General features: G+C 46.6%; 1 protein-coding gene across 3 annotated transcripts in view; it reads left to right on the top strand.

Moving 5' to 3' along the window:
* Positions 1 to 20,413, top strand: part of LRRC56 (leucine rich repeat containing 56) — a 120,877-nt gene that overhangs the window by 92,962 nt on the left and 7,502 nt on the right. For all 3 annotated transcript variants that reach the window (XM_039535342.1, XM_039535341.1, XM_039535343.1), the window contains exons 9-11: positions 13,019 to 13,196; positions 15,738 to 15,953; positions 17,686 to 17,750. In XM_039535342.1, coding sequence (XP_039391276.1) covers positions 13,019 to 13,196; positions 15,738 to 15,953; positions 17,686 to 17,750 — 459 coding nt within the window. The remainder of the gene's footprint in view (positions 1 to 13,018; positions 13,197 to 15,737; positions 15,954 to 17,685; positions 17,751 to 20,413) is intronic.

Here is a 20,413-nt window from a genome sequence, read left to right as displayed (position 1 = left end):
CGCACTCCTCTGTCTCCAGCCTTGCCAACCCATGCAGCACCCCCCTGCGGCCCTGCCTGAAGCCAGCCAGCCCACCCAACACACCCCTGTCTCCAGCCAGCCCCGTACCCCCTGCCCTGGCTGCAGCCAGACCCTACCTCCAGTCAGCCCCTGCCCTGCCTCCAGCCAGCCCCATGTCCACTGCTGCCCTGCAGTTCCCAGGGCAGTAACCCTGCACACCTGCTTCAATGAGAGAGGCAAGGAGCAGCTGGGACCCACATATGTGCACACCCTAGGGTGACCAGACAGCAAGTGTGAAAAATCAGGACAGTGGATAGGGGGTAATAGGATCCTATATAAGAAAAAGACCCAAAAATCGGGACTGTCCCTATAAAATCGGGACATCTGGTCACCCTAGCACACCCCCAGGGAGTGGCGGGGACCCACACATGTGAAATGGAGCTCATTTCTAGTTCAGGCCCATCTTTTTTAAAAAGAACTTTAGGTGGGGTTAACATACATCTGTATTTTCCCAGACATGTCAGTCTTTTTGGTTCTTAAATCGCCATCCGGGAGGAAAATACGGACGTATGGTAACCCTATTGGTACAAAACTACATATTGTGGCACATCCCTTAAATCAGAACTTTTTATAGGGAACCAGTTGCTAAGAAATGAAAGGCTGTTTTTTTACTTTTCTTTTTTTTTTTAAGTTATCCCTGTCGGGGCCCCGCCAAAATTGTTCGAATTGGGCCCCACACTTCTTAAAGCCAGCCCTGCTCACACCCACATACACTCTGTCTCTCTCAGTCCCCAACACAGATTGTCACACACACACAGAGTCTCACACTCCCCAATGCACACTATGTCACACAATCCCCAAACACACAGTCACACACACTGGCTCTCTCTCTCAAACACACACACACACACACTCTCTGTCACGTACACACTCTCTGTCACGCACACACACACTTGTATTATTATTGTTGTTATTACTGCTTGGTACTTCCTGTCAAAATGCTCTTGGTGAGCCAGGAGTGGCTAGGGGCTGCCGGAGGGCTCTGGGCTCTGGCAAGATACAGCCCCCATGTGAGAGTGCAAAGCCTGCCTTGAGCCACAGGCACCGCAAGCCACCGCAGCAGCAAAGAAGTATGTGTGGCAATACACCATACACCGTGCCACCCTTACTTCTGCGCTTCTGCTGACAGTGGTCTAGTTATTTGCTAGTTGTAGCAGTTACTCATTGTGACGTTATCTGATTAAAACATGACCATGTAGATCATTGTTGCAACCATTGTTACATATTTGCAACAAATCTTGAACAAATTGTGACACGTAAGATGTCTATGAAAAAGTTATGATTTGCTGAATATGTTTATGCTATTTGTATATATGTATCATTTTTGTATTTGAAGTTATGAGTATTGGCTCTAGACCTGTATTTCAAATGTTTGCTCCTGGGGTAACACCACAAGATAGTTAGCCAGCACATCTTGAAGGGACTAGTCAAAGTAAGTGGCTCATCAAGGGACACTTAACTCACAATGGACCATGGGAGACACCCATCTACATTGAATGGACTTTCCTGTGGACTTCCATATGAAGTATAGGTAATGGCCCAGAGGTGATGTTAGGAGGGGAGCCCGTAGGAGCCAGGGGTGATAGGGGGACGCCAAAATACAAGTTCATCCAGGGCACCATTTTCACTAAGGCTGGCCCTGTTCCTCTGTATCACATGCCATATAACTTCCCCGTTTACTCTAAACCATTCACATCCATAGAATTCATTTGTGTAAGAATTTATGCTTGAAAACTTAGATAGCGTCCCTAAAAGCTCAGTCATGTAGTGCAAGTGTGGGTATTTCAACCCATGCATATAATAATCGTGAAGATTTGTTTCACTTTCTTATGTTTAATTATTGGCTTGATCACATCTGTCACTGAAGGCACCAGCACAGTGTAGTGTTTTAGTTGTCATGTTTTTTCTTTTCAGAGATCCAGTAGGCTGTGCCTTAACAAATTGTTCTGCAGTTGTTTTCCTTCTTTGTACTTTCAGAGGTGTACTTCAGAGGCAGATACTGTAACTATTTATAATTGAAGTGTTTGTTATTGACATTTCATTCCTTGCTGAAGATGTGATTAGAAACAAAAGTCTCTACAAAAATAAATCCATGCCTGCTTCTCGTGGAAAGATCATGTCTTCTTGCTTGTTTTTATTCCCATAGAGATAATACAGTGCAGTTTCTGTCACTATAGTTGTAGTTTACTATCAGAACCTATGCAATAGGTACTAGAGCTATAAGGAGTTCATGTCTATCCCCTTTGCTGCCCATCGCCAAATGTAGTAACATATTCAAAAGACATAATTATCACTGTCTTCAGTCTGTAAAAAAACAAAAGCACTTGTGATAGAGTCATGCCATGGTGGAAGACAGTAGAGGCAACAAATGGCTGATTAATCTGTCTTCTCCTAGAATGACCCTGTCATAAATATAAAGGGAAGGGTAACAACCTTTGTGTATGCAGTAATATAAAATCTCTCCTGGCCAGATGTACTGAATCATTTTACCTGTAAGGGGTTAAGAACAAATCATGTCAAACCAATCTGATAGCTTTCTTTGATAGGATAACGAGTCTTGTGGATAAGGGAGAAGCCGTGGATGTGGTATACCTAGACTTTAGTAAGGCATTTGATACGGTCTCACATGATATTCTTATCAATAAACTAGGCAAATACAACTTAGATGGTGCTACTATAAGATAGGTGCGTAACTGGCTGGATAACCATACTCAGAGAGTAGTTATTAATGGTTCCCAATCCTGCTGGAAAGGTATAACAAGTGGGGTCTGCAGGGGTCTGTTTTGGGACCGGCTCTGTTCAATATCTTCATCAACGACTTAGATATTGGCATAGAAAGTACGCTTATTACGTTTGCAGATGATACCAAACTGGGAGGAATTGCAACTGCTTTGGAGGATAGGGTCATAATTCAAAATGATCTGGACAAATTGGAGAAATGGTCTGAGGTAAACAGGATGAAGTTTAACAAAGACAAATGCAAAGTGCTCCACTTAGGAAGGAACAATCAGTTTCACACATACAGAATGGGAAGAGACTGTCTAGGAAGGAGTACGGCAGAAAGGGATCTAGGGGTTATAGTGGACCACAAGCTAAATATGAGTCAACAGTTTGATGCTGCTGTAAAAAAAGCAAACATGATTCTGGGATGCATTAACAAGTGTGTTGTGAGCAACACACGAGAAGTCATTCTTCCACTCTACTCTGTGCTGGTTAGGCCTCAACTGGAGTATTGTGTCCAGTTCTGGGCACTGCATTTCAAGAAAGATGTGGAGAAATTGGAGAGGGTCCAGAGAAGAGCAACAAGAATGATTAAAGGTCTTGAGAACATGACCTGTGAAGGAAGGCTGAAAGAACTGGGTTTGTTTAGTTTGGAAAAGAGAAGACTGAGAGGGGACATGATAGCAGTTTTCAGGTATCTAAAAGGGTGTCATAAGGAGGAGGGAGAAAACTTGTTCACCTTAGCCTCTAATGATAGAACAAGAAGCAATGGGCTTAAGCTGCAGCAAGGGAGGTTTAGGTTGGACATTAGGAAAAAGTTCCTAACTGTCAGGGTGGTTAAACACTGGAATAAATTCCCTAGGGAGGTTGTGGAATCTCCACCTCTGGAGATATTTAAGAGTAGGTTAGACAAATGTCTATCTAGGATGGTCTAGACAGTGTTTGGTCCTGCCATGAGGGCAGGGGACTGGACTCGATGACCTCTCGAGGTCCCTTCCAGTCCTAGAATCTATGAAGCTCAAATAACCTGGTTGGTACTTGACCGAAAGGACCAATAAGGAAAGAAGATACTTTCAAATCTGGGGGAGGGGGAGAGGATAATCTAATGCATTTTCTTGCCTTACTTACAATTTTTGTAATCTTAGATTAATCATTTCAGGTATTTGTTCAGGAGATGTTTTACCTGCCTGGTGTGTCTCTCTCTCCGAAGAGGGAACAAACAAAGAGAGCCCAAACAAAACCTCCCCCCTCACCTCCCCACCAGGATTTGAAAGTATCTTCTTTCCTTATTGGTCCTTTTGGTCAGGTGCCAACCAGGTTATTTGAGCTTTTTAACCCCAAGTGATTCAGTACATCTGGCCAGGAGGGATTTTATGTTACTGCATACATAAAGGTTGTTGCCCTTCCCTTTATATTTATGACAGGGTCATTCTAGGAGAGGACAGATTAATCAGCCATTTGTTATCTCTACTGATTGGAGGCCTCCTCAGAGAGGCATGTCTTCCACCACGCTCTAAAAGAGGCAACTCACAAATTCACTCTGACCCCTCAGTGGGGAGTTCCACAGCCCTGAGGCCATCACAAAACCCATTCTACCCTCGATTCCTGAGAGTTTCACCCTGGGCTCTGTCAGATGCTTTGTTCCTATAAATGCTTTTGCCAACTGACTGAGGTATAGAAAATTCACCTGGGAGGTAGAAAAAATAGAGATGGACTTACATTTATGTTCCCCGATTGGGCAAGTCTAACATTTCAAGCTGCATGCCATACTGTACCCCACAGTACAGCCTCGGTAAGAGCTTGTGTATTTTTTTTTATCTACAAAATGATTAACTAGATTTACTGCTCTTTCTTTAGGCTCCCTGTTTGCTTTGTGTAATTTGATTTTCAGATGACCTCATCTTCCTCTGTCATCTAAACCAAAAACAACAACCTGGTGATAAATACTGTAGCCCCTATGACAGCTGCTGTTTGCAGTATTGCCATGTGAGTGTAATATGATGCATCTCTCAAACAGGGCAGCACTATAAATTGTAAACCTATAGCCAGCGCCCTGTACAAAGTACATGTGCTACGTGAAGGGATGATGATTGGTTAAGGCTATTCCTAAATTAAGATTAAAGAGTCAGTTAGTCAGGTTAGTGTCTGCCTCTTCTTAGCAGCAGCCAGAAAAGATATGCTTTATTTGACAGATACCCTCTGCCAGATTGTGTGTTGCTTTGTGGGAAGGGAATGGACAGTTGTTATACATACTGCTACTACAGAAAGATTTCTTTGTGTGAGAACATTACTGGTGGGCAAGGACTTGGCTGACTGGGAATTGGTGATATAACATGTAATATTGTGAAAGACAAAAACTCTATCAGGACCAAACGAGTGACTTATAGGTAAGGCTACATTTTAGTCATGGGTATTTTTAGTAAAAGTCACGGACAGGTCACAGGCACTAAACAAAAATTCAAGGCCTGTGACCTGCCCATGACTTTTACTATATACCCCTGACTAAAACTGGGGGGGGGGCTGCCTGGGGTGCCCCGGGTGCTGGGGAGGAAGGGTGGCCTAGGTGACGCAGCCCGGGACCCCTGCTGGTGTTAGGAGGGGGGTTGGCGGGACTGGCAGGCTCCTTACTTGGCTCTGTGCCACCATCCGCCCACCCCAGCAGCAGCAGCAGAGTTTGGATGTGGGAGGGTGCACGGGGTTGGTGGCATGGGATGGGGTGAGGCAGGCTCTGGGTGGCGCTTACCTGGGGGCTCCCCGGAAGTGTCAACATCCCCCTCGGTCAGCTGCTAGTCGGAGGCGTGGCCAGGTAGCTCTGCACGCTGCCTCTGCCCAGGGCACCGCCCCCACAGCTCTCTGTGGGCTGAGACTGCCCCAGCAACAGCCGGTGCGACTGGCGCAGGGGCTGCCTGAACTGCCCTCAGGCCAGGCGCACCGGCCGCTGCAGAAGTCACGGAGGTCATGTAAAATCATGGAATCCGTGACCTCCATGACTCGCAGCCTTACTTATAGGCAGATGTTTACATTCAGGTGAGTCATTCCCTCAGACTCCATTACCAGGACAATCTTGCTTTGTGCTTTCTTTAAACTGTGAGTGAATTTGAGACAGTCAAACATTGTCTGCTGCCTTCTTGAATCTAAATTTTTTTTAACCAGTGTTGCAAAATGCATGTCTCAACCCACCTGTACACCTCACTAAATTTCCCCAAAGCTGAGATGCCATGTATAGATGTCTTTGCGGTGTCCTAATCTGTTAGAAATGCCCAACATTCACCAGGAGATTCAGAACCATAGTGTAATAACCACTGTATGTAAACTTCCCTCTCCTACGATTCATAATTCCTCCATCATTGCGATGTGCACGTGGACCATTTCACATCTAATCCAAAATGTCAGTTTATTAGTCCAGAAAAAGCTGCATCCCTCAACATGTGTCATAACCAGCCTGTGTGCATGGGAGGGGTCATTCCAAAGTCTCAGGAAAAAAAAACCCTAGATACAGTTCATTTGAGCCTTTGTGCATCTGTCCTTGGCATGCGCCCTCTTGCAGGAAAGGGGCTTAGATTTAAATTGAGTCATCTCCTTTAATATACAGAAGCACTCACCGTGCCTCCCAGGGCTGCATGTGCACCTGGCTTACAGTTTTGCCTAAAGTTGCAATCTAGCTCTGAGAGATTTGCTCCTTATTGGTCCATCAGACACTGGGTTTGGCAGCCTTCCAGCCCAGGCATATCTTTTTAGTCACACTATGGGTACGTCTACACTACGGGATCTTCGGTGGTTAACGTTGCACTGTGTCTAGCTATCCCGTGTCCAGCAGTTCCCTCCCAGCTCCCCCCCCCTTTTAGCTATCCCATTGTCGCCTGAGTGGTTATGGATCAAAAATCCCTATCGCTGGTGGTGGGGGGAGCTCCACCCGCCCTCCTCCTCCCTGACAGGGCACCCGCAACCTCACGCCTCCCTTTTGCGCAGACAACCGTGGGCTGCCCCCTTTTGCACCTGCGCAAGGTGGATGTTTTGCAGCCTCACCAGCAGCACAGCTGCGCACCCTGCTCTCGTGCCGTGGGCGCATGGACCTGTACCGCGCAGACTAACCAGGCATTGCCGGAGGCAGCGTGCGAGCGCACAGGCGGCGGAGGGACTCGCCAGACGCGATGACCTCTCTGGATGATGGGCCGGAGATCCTGATGAGAATGACGTAATGGGGCAGATTTGATCCATTGAGCGCCCGATTTGCAGATTGAATCCATTGAACGCAGGTGGGAGGTTTGGAACGAGCACTGACTGGAGGGGTGCTTTCGTGTGGCACTGCGATTCATGGCAAGCTTGTGACTTGCTTCACTGGCACTGAAACTGCCTGCACATGACGCCATAATACCATGCCCTGCCCCTCCTCAGCATAATCCTAAAGTGAGAGCAGGAACAGCACTCACAGCCAGCAGGGGACATAGCCCGGTGGCTGGGAATCAATTTTGAGTTGGAAATGTACTGCAGGGCTGATGCTTGTAGCAATCAATGGGGGGAATTGCTGCTGCTAAGCAGGCTGTTGGAGCAATCTGGGGCTGCTGCTACAAAGGTTGGATGGCTTTGAAGCAATGTGGGATGCTGAGTGGGGGCTTTGCTATATGGTGATGGGCCAATGTGATCCAGGCACTGCAATGGGAACCCGAAGGGTATCTGAACACGTAAACCAGCTGCTCCAGGCAGCAGTACTTTTCACTTTTCACAAAGCACCATGGGATGCAAGCAGGGGTCATGACAAGGGATTCACAAACATCAGGGTGTTTTTTAAACACTCTGTTAGGGGCTCTGCAGCAGACCAGAAAATAACTGTCTGGGGGGCTCAACAGAAAATGTTCCCAGACAAGAAAATCCCATGTAGCTCCCATGCAGTTGTGCCTGTTCAGCCAGCCCATGGCCTGCCACCTGCCCCTTGACCATACACAGGCAGCCTGGACAGGACAGGCAGCAGGTGGTCAGGCAGGCTGGTGGGTGCTCAAATGCTCCAGCTGGCATATGGGCTCGACTCAGATTTGGTGGCTCAGCCATGCTTGCTCAGCACATTGCTGCTTGGCGCGCTCTATTGCCAACCTGCTTCCTGTATTCTGTGCTGTCTGTCCCTGGTGGGTGGACCTGGGGGGTAGAGGAGTGGCTGGGAGCAGGCTGAGGCAAATCACCTGGCAGGAGGAGCCAGGCCAGGCGCGCAGCCACACCAGGGAGCAGAGAGAGCCAGACAGCAGAAAGAGAGCATCAGAAGCTTTGGCGCATCAGCTCTGCTGTGTTGGTTTGGTGTGAACTTGATGACTGTTCCCTCCTTCCCAAACCCCAGCCCCCTCCCCCTCAGTCCCTTACTCTTTCTTAGCCTTATATTTAAATTTAAATTAAAAAGCATGAATTCTTTATAAATTCAAAATAAGAGGAAAGAAAGGTAATGCTTTGGAGAAAAAAAAAGAAAAGTAAAGGGCATTAAAAAAATTCAGGAGGGAGGCATCCTTCTGGTTGGGCTGTCACGGGGGTGGTGGTGCGGGTCTGGTTGAGCCTCCCACGGTGTTGTGGGGTCGGGGGAGGAGGAGGGGGAACAGGGTGAGGGGGGGGGGAGGGAGAGGGACATGGTGAGGCTCTGGTGTCCTGCTGCTGCTGTTCCTGCTCCTGTCGGCGCTCTGCAGCAGCAGCACAGTCTCTGCCAGCCCAGGCACGCATCCAGCATCCCGCTGATAGCCCAGCAGCCCCTGAGTTGCATCCTGCCACCGCCTGCCTTCCTGCCGTCCCTTCGGTCTTCCTGCTCCCACCCTCCATCTCACCTTCCTCTGTCTTGTCTCTCCTCCTCTCCAACCACGTCCTCTCTTCTTTTTCAATTTCATTTTTGTCATCATGTAGAACATCTCATCATCTTCATCTCTTCATCCTTCCTTCTTCTTGCTCTTGGGAGCTATCTGCCTTTTCCTTGGAGGGAGGAAGCTGAAAAGATAGAGATTTATAGGAAGAATTTTACATTTAGATACATTATATTTACAGAACACAGGTTATACACATTTCACACTCACATTCACACAACACCTACATGTGTGCATTTCATGTAGTTTCCCTTTTTCATCTGCATTTTGACCGCAAACACAGATGCTACAGGCACAACAGATCACACATCACACAGCAGTCAGGCATCAGGTACATGCAGTTGCTGCATGCGGCCTCCCCCACCCTGTCTCAGTGATTTACCCCCCCCCCCCCCCAGCTAATACTCCGCTCCCTCCTGCTAATCAACCCCTTTCCCCCCCCCCCCCACACACGGTGACCTCCCCCCTCCCATCCACGGCATTCTCCTCCCCCCCCGCTGCTTTGCAGCAGGAAAAATTCTTTTAAAGCTGCTGCATTCCATGAAAAAAGTAGAAAAATGGCCCCCTTAACCTTAAATTCCTGATTTTTAACCTTTAGTTGAGGATAATATAAGATATGAGATGGCGGACAGAAATTGAGCAAGATGCTTCTTGATGATGTGATGCCATGCACGCATGGCTGATGAATGGATGCTTGCATTGCTATGATACCTGATATATGCATGATCCTACCATGGGTAAGGAATGGGCTACAACAGGCCCATGGTGCCAGAAACCTGCTTTGAAAGCTTTACAGAGTTCTGCATTCGAGATGTCCCTCCATCAGGAGATGTCGACATGATCCGGACACATTAACAACTATTAAGTAACTACTATACTAAGTAACGCATCTAAGTAACTCTTAGCAAAATGAAAAAAAAAAAAAATAAAAAAAAAAAACACTGTTTAAAAAAACACTGTTGCACTTTCAGAGCTCCCTTCTCATCCTTTCCTTCACATTCTTCTTTCTGAGGGCTGGGGAGGGGGGTAATGAGGTCAGGGTGGGAGCTGCTCCTGGCTAAAGGGCTGGCTGCTGTGGGGTGAGTGGAGTGCTTCTCTCTTCTCTTCTCTCTCTCTCTTCTTCATCTTTCTCTTCTCAGACCTGCATATCCTCATCATAACCCCAAGATTATAACCACCTCGGAATCACGTCACTCGGAGGTCGGGACCTTTCCCCCCCTGCCTTCTTGGTGCTTGACCTTTCTTTTGGTCTAGGCTTTTCTGAGCTAACACTGCCCTGCTCCTGCTGTTCTCTCCTCCTGTGGCCTATCCGTCATCGCTTTCCTTTTTCTTTTTTTTTTTTTTTTTTTTTTACTTTTTTCTCGCATCACTGTTAGCACATCTTCCCATCTCCCCCCATCATCAGATCCATTCATCCATGCCCGGGCTGCTTTGGCTTTTTTTCTTTTCTTCTCAGAGAGCATTGATAGCACTGCTGACTGTGTGTGTGTGTGTGTGTGGATGATGCATGATGAGCCAGGACACTGTCGAAGAAATGAATTTTTTTAAAAGTTACCTTTTTTCCTGTCTACGGGGCAGCCGAGAGTTGAGAGAGAATGCTCCAGCGGCGGTCAGTGGTGCACTGGGTGAACTCGGGCTAACACGCCAACTGGCACCACACTAACCCTATTCCTATTTTATATTACGATATTAGCGCTACTCTCTCTCGGGGCAGGAAGCAGACGATTTAAAGAAATTAAAATTAAAATCGATATAAGGTGCCTGTAGTGTGTACGGGTTGTGGCGTAAATCGGTTCGCTCCCTAAAACCGATTTAAGCGCCTGAGTGTAGACCAGGCCTCAGAGTGTCTACACACACGGGATTATTCCGAATTTACATAAACCGGTTTAACAAAACAGATTGTATAATATCGAGTGTGCGCGGCCACACTAAACACATTAAATCGGTGGTGTGCGTCCACGGTCCGAGGCTAGCGTCGATTTCTGGAGCATTGCACTGTGGGTAGCTATTCCGTAGCTATCCCATAGTTCCCGCAGCCTCCCCCGCCCCTTGGAATTTCCGGGTTGAGATCCCAGTGCCTGATGTGGCAAAAATCATTGTCGCAGGTGGTTCTGGGTAAATGTCGTCAGTCACTCCTTCCGCTGGGAAAGCAACGGCAGACAAGCATTTCGTGCCTTTTTTCCCTGGATTGCCCTGGCAGATGCCATAGCATGGCAATCATGGAGCCTGTTTAGCCTTTTGTGACTGTCACCGTATGTGTACTAGATGCCGCTCACAGAGGCGATTCAGCAGCGCTACACAGCAGCATGCTTTTGCTTTTGCATGATAGCAGAGATGGTTACCAGCCATATTGTACCATCTACCATGCCATAAATTGGTAATAAGATGATCGTGGCTACCAGTCCTTTTGCACTGCACCATCTGTTGCTGTCATAAGTGCCCCTGGCTGCTCTTAGCCAGGGGCGCAAAAGCCAAAATTGGGAATGACTCCCTGAGTCAATCCCTCCTTTTTGGTATCTAAAAATAGAATCAGTCCTGCCTAGAATATGGGCAAGTGTACTAGAGAACCACTGTATCATAGAACCAGAGAGCACAGCTGCTCTGTGTCAGATCCTGCAGAAATTATGAGCTGTATGCTATTCACAGGGGGTGCTCCTGCAACAACCCCACCTGTTGATTCCGTTCTTCCCCCAGCCTTCCTGGGCTACTGTAGCATTGTCCCCTCACTTGTGTGATGAAGTAATAAAGAATGCAGGAATAAGACACACTGACTTGTTAGTGAGAAATGAGTGGAAGGCAGCCTCCAGCTGCTATGATAGTCCAGACAGGACAGTAAGGAGTGTGGAGGAGAGAAGCCCAGCATCCCTCTGCTAGTCCAGGGGCAATTGAATCTTTTCTTTACACATGAATTGTGGGGGCTGATGGAGCTCAGCCCCCTGTTGCTATGATGACGATGGTTATCAGCCATACTGTACCATCTACCACGAAAAATTAGGACCAGGCGCCCTTGATTGACCTCACCGATGCTAGTCAGCATGGTTACCAGTCCTTTTGCACTGCCCCATGTGCCAATAGGCTGATGATGAGGACGGATACCAGCCATATTGTACCATCAGCCATCCATAGCGTGGGGGGAGCAAGGATGTTGGTGTTGAGTGCTGCACCATCGCGTCTATCTGCCGCATTCAGTAAAGATAGGGTGACATGTAAAAGAGTCAAGAGAGGATTGTTTTCCCTTTCACTTCTGGGGGTGGGTGGGGGGGTGGGTAAATTGCCTAGCTATGCCATGGCCCACCGCGGACACTGTTTTTGACCCTAGAAGCATTTGGAGCTCAGCCAAGAATGCAAATGCTTTTCAGAGACTGCAGGAACTGTGGGATAGCTTGAGTCCTCCAGTCCATGAGCGTCCATTTGATTCTTTGGCTTTCCGTTACGCTTGTCACGCAGCAGTGCGCTGAGTCCCTGCTATGGCATCTGTCTGGAGATTTTTTAAAAAAGATTTTGAATTTCGTCTTCTGTAACGGAGCGCTGATAGAACAGATTTGCCTGCCCTTACAGCGATCACGTCCGCATCGTCCATGCGGGAGCTCTTTCTTTATTTTGATTTTTAACTGCATCACCACACGTGCTGATCGGAGCTCCACGCTGGGCAAACAGGAAATATTCAAAAGTTCGCGGGGCTTTTCCTGTCTACCTGGCCACTGCATCCGAGTTCAGATTGCTGTCCAGAGCGGTCAGTGGTGCACTGTGGGATACCGCCCGGAGGCCAATACCGTCGATCTGCGGCCACACTAACCCCAATCCGATATGGTAAAACCGATATTAGCGCTACTCCTCTCGTTAGGGAGGAGTACAGAAACCGGTTTAAAGAGCCCTTTATACCAATATAAAGGGCCTCTTAGTGAGGACGGCTGTGGCGTTAAATCGGTTTTACGCTCCTAAAACCGGTTTAAACGCCTAGTGTAGACCAGGCCTATGGCCTGAAGTTGATGCTGCAAACAAAGAATTCCAAAAGTAGCGAGAAGGGGGTGCTTATGGGTTGAGTTTGTCCAATCTTCTCATAGACAGCAGTGTATTGTTTGCAGTTTTGTACAGCACCCAGATGCTATGGTAATAGGTGCTGATGTAATTGATTAAATACATTGCAAATAAGCCTTTTATTTTGTGCAACTTGTGTTGTCAGTTCATCAGCTGCTTGAGTAGCAGTTCCATCAGAGAGAAGCATAATGAGATTTGAAATGTATGGTTACATTTCTATTTATTCTTTGAAGTGGGTTGGTTTGCCCCTTCAAAGCATTCTTCAAACTATCCAGCATTCATACAAAGTGAACAGCTCCATTTTGCTTGTAGTAGTCCAGTTTCTCATGAACAATCTGTTGAAATGACCACATTCTCAATTCTTCCAGGTGCCAGATTATAACTACAGAGCTGAAGTGAAAAAACTCATCCCTCACTTAAAGTATTTGGATGAAATACTAGCAAATCAAATCACCATCCCTCCCTCCAGGAAGATGAACAAGGACTGGCTAATTGTCAAGGAGTCCATTAAGGAGGGCAGTTTAGCCAAAGACATTTCTCGGTTTGGTACGTCAAATTTCTCACCATTTATTGGTGCTGATGTGTAAGAAAGAAAGAGTGCAGCTGGACTCTGAGATCCCAAGCTGAGCTTTCAGGGCTGGGAGATAGGAAACTCAGTCTCTTCACTTAGAAAATGAGCAGATTGGCTACGGAATTCACGGTGGGACAATAAATATGGAACTTCACCGTGTCGTTTTCATGGTCATTCTTTGGAATGTAACTGCATTTCAAACTTATGGGCAGAACCTCTGCCCCGTTGAGGCTGCTTTGTGCTGCTCTTAACCAGCCAGTGGAGGATTCTTCCCTCCTACATTGGGGAATCCTCCGGTACTGTAAGGATGCCATATTGGCTGCTATGCCATTGAGTCGGGTGAATGGCTAGGAGAAATGGAGTATGGCTAGAATGCCTCTGCTCTCCAGTGATTGTCCAAAGGTGGCTATGAAACAATGGGAGTAATTTAGAGCAGCCCTGAGGCTTGCCCTAGGATCAGAGAAATGTAAAAGTGGCTTAAACCACCCAGCATGTCTCATCTGCAGCTGAGGTTCTAGCCCTTAGTATTCTTCTTGTATGTATGTTTTGAACTGAGCAATTCAAGTGAAATCTTGGAAATGAATGTGGTAAACCAGTGGTCCCCAACGTGGTGCCCGTGGGCACCATGGCGCCCGCTGGGGCATTTATGTGCGCTCGCCTAGTGCCCAGCAGGGGAGAGAAGTCGCGGCCCTGCGCCTGCCGGGGACAGAGAACTCAGGCTGCGAGCGCGGTGTTCTCTGTTCCCAGCAGGCGCGGGGCACGCCTAGTGCCCAGCATGGGAGACAAGCTGCGGCCCCGCGCCTGACGGGGACAGAGAACTCCAGGGCTGCAGGCTGTGGGCGCCGGTGTTCTCGGTCCCTGGCTGGTGCGGGGCTGCGGCTGAAGCCAGAGAAGCCACGGCCGCGCGCCTGCCAGGGACAGAGAACTCCAGGGCTGCAGGCGCCGGTGTTCTCTGTGCTCACGCCTTCTCTCAGGATTCATATATTATGTTATATTAAATCATGTTTTTCATGTTATTTAATGTACAATTACAAAATAAGCCTTGAAAAACTGTTGGTGCCCACCACACTCTTCTGAAAACGTGAATGTGCTACTGGCCACAAAAAGGTTGGGGACCACTGTGGTAAACAGTGTGATGGCTCATAAATAGCGACTTATGTAACTACATGACAGTACATTATTTGGCAGAACTGGTTCATAAGAACAACCATACTGCATCATACCAATGGTCCACCTATCCCAGTATCCTGTCTTCCAACAATGGCCAGTGCCAGATGCTTCAGAGGGAATGAACAAAAAAGGCAATTATGGAGTGATACATCCTCTATCATCCAGTCCCAGCTTCTGGCAGTCAGAGGTTTAGGAACACCCAGAGCATAGGATGGTATCCATGGTCATCTTGGCCAACAGCCATTGATGGACCTATCCTCCATGAACTTTATCTAATTCTTTTTTTAACCCAGTTATAGTTTTGACCTTCACAACATCCCCAGGCAATGAGTTCTGCAGGTTGACTGTGCGTTGTATGAAGAAGTACTTCCTTATCTTTGTTTTAAACCTGCTGCCTGTTAATTTCATTGGGTCACCCTGGTTCACACATTATGCTTTTATATACTGCATGACATGTGCTTTACCATGGTCAGTTAAATATTACAAAGTATTTCCTATCACTGCTTCTATTGCTTCCCATTAGTGTGGGCAATATGGTTGGCTTCCTGACTCCCACTGTTGTGGTATGCTTGCCAACGGTGCGCCATTAAAAATATAGTTTATTTTGGAATATGTGCACACACTTGTCATTTATTTTAATTCCAGTGGGTCCAAATCATTAGTTGTAGTAATAGGTATCATAGGAAAAAATCTGTAAAAATATGATATTTCAATGATCCCTCTGTTGGCTACAAAAGGTTAAATTACAGAAAAATAGTAAAGTTGGGAAGCAGAAACAGCATAGAGTGGAACACAGAACAGGGCATTCATATAACTTTATATTCTATTCATGTTTGTATTTTTGCCTTTGACATTAAGCACTCAGGTTAGGAAATTCCAAACATTTTTTCTTCTTTAGTAATGTTAAGTTAGCTGCTTTGCACATGCTAGATGTTTTGTGGTTTTGCATTAATAACAAAGGCCAAGATATTTTTAATAGATAGGTGCCTAAAATTAAGCGCCTAAATAAATGGGCTGATTATTAAAAGTGTTGAGCACCCAATACTGCTGGACTTTTTTTCCTTTGCCAGCCTATTGCTTAATATTTAAATGGTTTAGAAACTGTGTGAAAAGTGCAGGTGTTCATGCTGGAAGGTGGCCAGATAAGTGTCCCAACATGAGGAAGTGGCAGACACTGTGTGGCTGTGCTGGGTGTAGTGTTTCCATTTAAGTTTCTTGAAGCAGGAACTGCGTTTTCTCCTGTTCTCTCTAGCACCAAGCATGTTGCCATTGCTTTATCATGACTGTGCAATGATAGGGTATTTTAAATGTTGCATACTTAGTTATATCTTACTGAAATCTCTCAGATGCTCATCCAGAGGCAACAACAAGAAGACCTGGCTCTGGTCTGAGACCTACTACAGCTCACTTCATGTCAGCTTCCAGACCCTGGACTGCACAGAGGCCTGCTAGTGCAGGGAGATCTAGCAATGTCCATTTGCTATCCTATGGTAGCACCCTTCCAGACTCCACTGTCTCTGATGAGATATTCCTAGAAGATGACTCCAGTGACTTGACACATGGTGATGAATTTTCTTTGTCTGTTCTTCCCCCACCCACCCCTTTTTTGACGCCCTCTCAAAGTTCTTCCAGCTTTATAAAAGTACATGTGCTCTCAGTGCCCCCCGTCTAGTACTGACGGCACATTGGATTGTCCATAGGTTTCCAAGCGTGAAGCCTGCACAGTGAGCTTGGGGTGCTTTTTCATTTTCTCCTGAGGCAGAAGCTGAAAGTCCTGTGGCGACACCCTCCCATTTTACCCTTTAATCCCCCTTCAAAAGTTGCACATTGCTACAAAGTGCCCTAATGAAAGGCTGGCTATGTCTCCCCACCTGCTATTTGTTAAGCAGTCTCCCCTCAGGTAGGGTTTGTCCTCCTGTTTTTATTCAAACCTGTTCTCATTAGCCCTTATCTCTAGAACCCAAATTGGCTGGGGTCACAGATCTAGTTTATATGAAAACATTCAGAACTATTTGGACATATCATTGTGTTAAAACACTGGAGTAATGTCTTAAGATAAACTGTCCCTACGGAACGTCTGGAGTTCAGAAGCTGTGTTGCATGCCCCCTTCACAAGTGGGTCATAAGGTCAGAGTACATGGTATGCAAGCTCAGTACTTATATTCCTATAGGGATCATTGCTGTGAGTGAGTGACTGTATCCTCAGTTTCCAGGGCTGCGTCTCCCAGTGTGAGGGATCATGGCACTGATTTAAAATGTCTGGCCTGCTGGCCAGCCCAGAGGTCTAATTTTAGCACAGTACTCAGCAACCTGGTGGTTGGCTCTTCCCTCCAGGGAATACTGCCGAGGCAGCACCACCCCTCAGAAGGAAGTGGAGGACCGTCTGTCACTCGGCAGCAATTTTTCTGGCTAATTCAGGCTCACTGCTGATGACTGAGATTTGGATGTAGCTCCGTCCAAGCCCCTCTCAGAGCAGACAACAGTGTAGACAAGGAGCTGGAGAGTGAGGTGATCTTAACGTTAGCTGTAGCAGAGCTGACACTCCGCTATAATTAAGGGGAAGACAAAGGAGCTTCTGAGGGCCACTGGCAGGATGCCCAAGGATGGCTGAATGGGAAATGTCTGGCAGAGTCCTGTTTTGATCCAGTTTTGCAGGCTCCCTAGCAGGGGCGGCTCTAGGCATTTTGCCGCCCCAAGCACAGCAGGCAGGCTGCCTTCGGCGGCTTGCCTGCAGAGGGTCCGCTGGTCCTCCGAAGCCGCGGGACCAGCGGATCCTCCGCAGGCAAGCCGCCGAAGGCAGCCTGCCTGCCGCACCTCGCGGTGCCGGCAGAGCGCCGCCCGCGCCTTGCCGCCCCAAGCACGCGCTTGGCGTGCTGGGTCCTGGAGCCGCCCCTGCTCCCTAGGATTTCTTGGTCAGTTGTCACTGAGAAGGCCAGAGTGCTTCGATCTAATCAGCTCTTTGGATGCTGATTAGGTGTGTCCGGTTGTGTTCATTTGCCCCAGTATTTTGAGGCTGTCTTTCCAGTTCCTTCTCAGCTCTCTGAGGCAGGTAGTTCAAATGCTTAGCAGTACCAGCTGAGCCAGTGAAGCCTTCCAGAGCCATGAAGCAGTACCTTGCTAGCACTGGATACTCCGCATTTAGCAAAGGAAATGGAGACCAGCTCCAGACGGCCAATGAATGAAACATGTTATATCCTCAAGAACAGAATCTCATCAGGACTGTAAACTGATTTAAGAACTGTACGAAGTGTCAAAAGCTAGTGAGAAATGCTTTGTTTTGTTTCTTTTTGCTAGGAATCAGCCGAGTTATATGTGGGAACCCTATCAAAGCCCTTCATGCACGGAGACAAAAGCTAGGTGTACGTTATCTTTCCTATATGCTTTCCATTCCTGCCTGATACACCCAGATCAGATGAGTTCTGCTGAGATAAGCTGAGACCCCTAATGTATTTTATGGATTTCCACTCCAGTCTATAGTCCAGAAAATTGTATACAAAAGCAATGTGTGTGTGTGTCTGTCTGTCTAAAGGCCCTGATTCAGTAAAGTGCATAAGCATGTGCTCAAATATCCTGCTGAGTCAGGAGATATGGAAGGCCAAGTGAGGCATGGAGAAGGGCAGGAGAGGAAACTTGGAGAGCTGGAAGATCAGTGGATAAATAGAGAATGGTGAGGGGGTCATGAATCTGAGACTTCCAGGCTTCCTGTTCTGGGAGGGATTGGAGAGAACTGGGAGGGAAGTGTCAACCCAAAACAAACCAATTGTGTCATTTAATGAGAAACAGCAAAGATCCCTGCACCCCCTAGACTAACACATTTGCAGCATTTGCAGCATGAGTGTGTGAATACCCACTTCTTCGGATGCAAGCAGTGGAAATTTCCAGGGGCAGGTGTGTATATATAAGCCAGCAAGAAGCAGGCTAGAGATAACGAGGTTAGATCAATCAGGGAGGATGATTTTAATGAGAAAGTTATCGGATATCAGCTATGATTGTATATAAGAAACAGAGGAGAGAAACAACCGGTAGGGAGAACCATTACTTTCACTTTAGGAAATTAAAAACAATGGACTGTAAAAGAACACATGAAAATTACATGCCACATCATGACAGGTTTCAGAGTAGCAGCTGTGTTAGTCTGTATCCGCAAAAAAAACAGGAGTACTTGTGGCACCTTAAAGACTAACAAATTTATTTAAGCATGAGCTTTCGTGAGCTACAGCTCACTTCTTCGGATGCATAGAATGGAACACACAGACAGGGGATATTTATACATACAGAGAACATGAAAAGGTGGAAGTATGCATACCAACAGGCAGAGTCTAATCAATTGAGATGAGCTATCGTTAGCAGGAGGAAAAAACTTTTTGAAGTGATAATTAAGATGGCCCATAGAAGGTGTGAGGAGAACTTAACATAGGGAAATAGATTCAATTGGTGTAATGACCCAACCATTCCCAGTCTTTGTTTAACCCACAGTTAATAGTATCTAGTTTGCATATTAATTCAAGTTCAGCAGTTTCTCTTTGGAGTCTGTTTTGAAGTTTTTTGTTGCAAAATTGCCACCTTCAAGTCTGTCACTGAGTGGTTAGAGAGGTTGAAGTGTTCTCCCACTGGTTTTTGAATGTTATGATTCCTGATGTCAGATTTGTGTCCATTTATTCTTTTGCGTAGAGACTGTCCGGTTTGGCCAATGTACATGGCAGAGGGGCATTGCTGGCACATGATGGCATATACCACATTGGTAGATGTGCAGGTGTATGAGCCCCTGATGGCGTGGCTGATGTGATCATCAGACAAAAAATTTTGCAACAAAAAAACTTCAAAAACAGACTCCAAAGAGAAACTGCTGAACTTGAATTAATATGCAAACTAGATACTATTAACTGTGGGTTAAACAAAGACTGGGAATGGTTGGGTCATTACACCAATTGAATCTATTTCCCTATGTTAAGTTCTCCTCACACCTTCTATGGGCCATCTTAATTATCACTTCAAAAAGTTTTTTCCTCCTGCTAACGATAGCTCATCTCAATTGATTAGACTCTGCCTGTTGCTATGCATACTTCCACCTTTTCATGTTCTCTATATGTATAAATATCTCCTGTCTGTATGTTCCATTCTATGCATCCGAAGAAGTGAGCTGTAGCTCACGAAAGCTCATGCTTAAATAAATTTGTTAGTCTTTAAGGTGCCACAAGTACTCCTGTTTTTTTTATGCCACATCATGCATTCCTTACTTACAAAACTTGCATCGACTTCCCTGGGACCTGAGCAAAGCACAGGTAAGGACCACAGGATTTGGTTCTGGCTTACGCTGGAGCCCAGACTCTGGGAGGGGGAAAGGTCACAGATCCTGGCCTCCAGCCTGTGCCTGAACATCTACACCACAGTTAAACAGGCCCTTAGCCTGAGCCACATGAACCCGAGTCAGCTGGCATAGGCCAGCCATGGGTATTTAATTGCAGTATAGATATACCTTTGTAGGCCCTGGTTCAGCAAATCATGTAAACGTGTGCTTAACTTTATATGTGCTTTGCTGCATTGGGGCCATGTCACTTACATGAAATATAGATCACTACAGTGTATATAATTTTACATGTTATCCCTGACAGCAGATATTAGAAAAATCACTGGGGGGGGGGGCGGGAATTGAAGTGTCCCTTTTCTCTGCCCTGCCCTGCCCAGTCAGTGAAGCTTTTTGGAATTAATTAAAACAATGAGAATTAATAATAGTGTGGTGTAGCACAGACTGTATAAGGGCACCATAATCATATGCTACACATCACATCCTGCTGAAATGCCTGTCGGTGCAGCTATTACAGGTTCAGGTCAGTGTACCTAGAGCTACGTATCCGTGGGGCCAGAATTAAATGTGTCATTACTCTGCCAATCATCACAGTGCTGGGTTTCTGGAGTGAATGTATAAGAAACGTAGTATCCTAACAGGAGTTGTAGCTGGGATTATCATATTCAGTACAATTTAAAAAAATATCAAAATAAAGAACACGGTCATGGATAAACT

This window comes from Mauremys reevesii, linkage group 4, assembly GCF_016161935.1.
Source record: "Mauremys reevesii isolate NIE-2019 linkage group 4, ASM1616193v1, whole genome shotgun sequence".
NCBI classification, from domain to species: Eukaryota; Metazoa; Chordata; order Testudines; family Geoemydidae; genus Mauremys; species Mauremys reevesii.
The sequence above is the reverse complement of the archived record's forward strand: the minus strand, read 5'-3'. Positions and strand labels throughout refer to the sequence as shown.